The 3,337-nt window shown below is 36.2% G+C and overlaps 1 protein-coding gene across 1 annotated transcript; it reads left to right on the top strand.

Moving 5' to 3' along the window:
• Positions 1 to 472: 472 nt before the first annotated feature.
• On the top strand, positions 473 to 2,688 carry LOC126697787 (dehydration-responsive element-binding protein 2C-like). The gene is made up of 2 exons (XM_050394888.1): positions 473 to 752; positions 1,304 to 2,688. Exon 2 carries the CDS (start codon positions 1,322 to 1,324, stop codon positions 2,357 to 2,359), a length of 1,038 nt encoding a protein of 345 aa, XP_050250845.1. The 5' UTR covers positions 473 to 752; positions 1,304 to 1,321; the 3' UTR covers positions 2,360 to 2,688.
• Positions 2,689 to 3,337: the final 649 nt, after the last annotated feature.

The following is a 3,337-nucleotide window of genomic DNA, read 5'->3' as shown; positions in this document are numbered from 1 at the left end:
TTTTATCATATTTTTTTGGGATTTCATGTCATGATAATACCCCAAGTTGTGCCCAAAAAAAAAAAAAAAAAAAAAAAAAAAAACAACCCGTTTTGGGGGGGGGGAAATCCAGGAGGGTCAGCATAGCTGGAGACAAATGTCATGAATTACACCAAGTTGATCTCACTCACTATCACAGAAGCATACAATAGTTGGAGACATAACATAGCACAAGTGGGACAACTAAAAATCAGCATTAAAAGTTAAAATAAACCTTAAATAGTAAATACTTCGTAGCCAAGAAACGATACTAAGTGAAGATCCGGCGGTTCAAGAAGCTTCTAGTGACACGTGCCACAGAGTACACGGTCTGAATCGCCACACGCATGTCTAAAAACTCGCCACGTCATCCACAAAATCTCGTTAAACCCCCACAAAGCCCAAAAAAGGAAATATCTATAGAACGCTATAAATACTCGTCTCTGCTTAGACACTTCTAGTTAAAACCTGAAAGTTGAAAGAACAAAAAAGAGATGCCATCACAGTCACACTCTCAAGAAAATTCAGTGAGAAAAATTCCAAATATCAAACCCACCCTATAAACATTCATTCACTGCTCAAACAAAAAATATCAGAAACACATACATACGGTGAGGAAAAAAAGCACAAAACGAAGAAAGGAAAAGGTCTTATCTTTCTTTGTTCTGAAGCGCTTCGGTGTGGGAGATTACAATCACTAGGGGTTTTATTTCGTCCAAGACTACAACTGAGAGGTTCGTTATTCTCATACAATTCTAATTTTTTTTTTTTTCTATATGTTTTTTTTTTTTTTTTTTGGGTTTTCTTGATTTTATTGTCCTGGTTTGATTTTTCTTTTCTGGGGTTTGTGATTTTCTTTTTGGTTTGGGAAATTCAATATATATGAATCTTGGGGCTTCTGGATTTTCTTTTGAATAAGTGCTTTAGTGGAATTTTCTATTTTGGTCATTCTTGGATTTTTTTTTTTTTTTTTTGAGTTGATTGTATGAATAAATAAAAAATTGGGTTCATTCTATTTTTTTGGTTTGGGAAATTCAATATATATGAATCTTGGGGCTTCTGGGTTTTCTTTTGAATAAGTGCTTTAGTGGAATTTTCTATTTTGGTCATTCTTGTAATTTTTTTGTTTTTTGTTTTTTTTTTTGTTTTTTGTTTGAGTTGATTGTATGAATAAAAAAAAATTGGGTTCATTCTATTTGTGTTATTATATATAGATTAGGTTCATAATTGGGGCCTAAGTAACCTATTTCGTTTAATTAATTAGGGTCTTTCAATGTTGGTGCAGATTCTGAATTCCGTGGATATGGATTCATCTAGGAAGAGGAAGAGTAGAGGGGATGGAGTGTCTGTGGCTCAGAGATTGGCCAAGTGGAAGGAGTACAATGCTCAACTCAATGAGAGTAAACCTGCTTGTAAAGTTCCGGCCAAAGGGTCGAAGAAGGGATGTATGAAAGGAAAGGGAGGGCCGGAGAATTGGCAGTGCAAATATAGAGGTGTTAGGCAGAGGATTTGGGGTAAATGGGTTGCCGAAATTCGTGAGCCAAATAGGGGAAAGAGGCTTTGGCTCGGTACATTTGATAATGCAGCTGATGCTGCCTCTGCCTATGACGAAGCTGCTAGAGCTATGTATGGTGTTTCTGCTCGCCTCAACTTTCCGGATTCCGTGAATCACAGGCTCTTGACAGAGTCTGCAAGGGATTGTTGTTCTATTTCCTCTTTATCTGGCCCTTGTTCAATGGGAACTCCTGCTGGTTCTGATTCCATAACTACCACAAACCACTCTGAAGAATGTTTCCCCAATGTGGAAGGTGAATTGGGAATGAATAAGCTGAATTCTGAGTTCGCTGAAGCTGATGATATGCCAAGTTGTATAGTGAAGACAGAAGTAAAGGATGAGACTCTGAATGCTAAAGAACATAATAGCAGTGACATGCATGATGTCAAGCAGGAACTGAAGAATGAGGCTACTGGTGCGGTGAACAACTGTGGGGATAATGAGCAGGATTACTTGCAGGATTACTCTGTAGATGAAATGTTTGATGTGGAAGAAATTATGGCGCTATTAGACAATAATCCTTTTGGTAACACGGATTCAGTGATGGGTTTTGGTTTTGATGCTGATCAAGTTGGATTCCCTGGCAGAAATCAATGTGAAAAGGCATCAAATGTGTCGTATGAGTTGCAGAATCCAGATGCCAAATTAATAGGGAGCTTGAATCATATGGAAAAGGCACCTTCTGGAGATGATTATTTTGTGGACTTATTGAAGTCAGATTGGCTGGATAAGAATAATGGGGTAGACGAATACCTTGATTTGGGATTACCAGATTTCAGATTTTGATGAAATACATTTCTTTAGAATGCAGACTCGAATTCTTTTTGCTGGCTGAGCCAATTCTTTACGAGGTTTTAGATTAGGGAATTCAGCTTGTTCTTTACCATTATACCACTTATGGAACTAAGGTTTAGATTTCATGTAATTGTAGGTTTTATATTGTGGAATTCAGTTTGTTCTTTACCATTATACCACTTATGAAAACAAACTGTTATCCCAACCTCTATAAACAAAGTGTTGGTCAGTGTTATTTGCCAAAAAGATTGGTAAGATATTTGTATTTGTTTACTGTTTCTGGTTTACAATATAATTGACCATTTAAATTTTCCTTATTCTGTTATATGTTTCTATAATTGCCTTTCTGGTGACAGACATAGAACTATAGAAGGCAATTTGCCTAGCCTGCTTTATGGTAGAGATAATGTCTTATGCTGAATATTATTTCTGAATGCTCATTAGTTATTCCTATGGTTTGTGATGTTGTCAATATTAGTTTTTCTCTGTTATTATTTGAGTTGGGACTATTTTGTTTAAAATAATCACCTGTAGCCTAGCCTCTCATATGACCATTGTTACTAGTGGCTCTGCTTTTTTGATAGTCATTGCTCCAGCCACATTGCCTATCTCTGAATTTTTTTTCTCACTCAGACAAAAACTGGTGAATCCAGGTCTGAGAAAGTGTAAGGAGATGGCAAATACAAAATGGCCTTCCTTATTAGTGTAACCTAGTAAGGTTCTATCTTGATGATATGCTTTTCATTGACATCAGAAGCTGTGGAGTCTGGGATGTAAATTAAGTGCTATTTTGTTTGTTCCATTTAATTTTTTGATCCCAGATGTTCAATTTTATGCTTAAATTGTTAGCTGCTTATACTGTTCAAGTAGAAGTAAAGCAATACTTAATTCTACAAAGGAGATGCCAGATCTCATAATGGACCATGTAGTTTGATATGCCATTGCTGAGTTTATGTTGTCATTTAAATG

Source organism: Quercus robur, chromosome 8 (assembly GCF_932294415.1).
Source record: "Quercus robur chromosome 8, dhQueRobu3.1, whole genome shotgun sequence".
Taxonomy (NCBI): domain Eukaryota; kingdom Viridiplantae; phylum Streptophyta; class Magnoliopsida; order Fagales; family Fagaceae; genus Quercus; species Quercus robur.
This window is presented reverse-complemented; position numbering and strand designations above follow the sequence as displayed.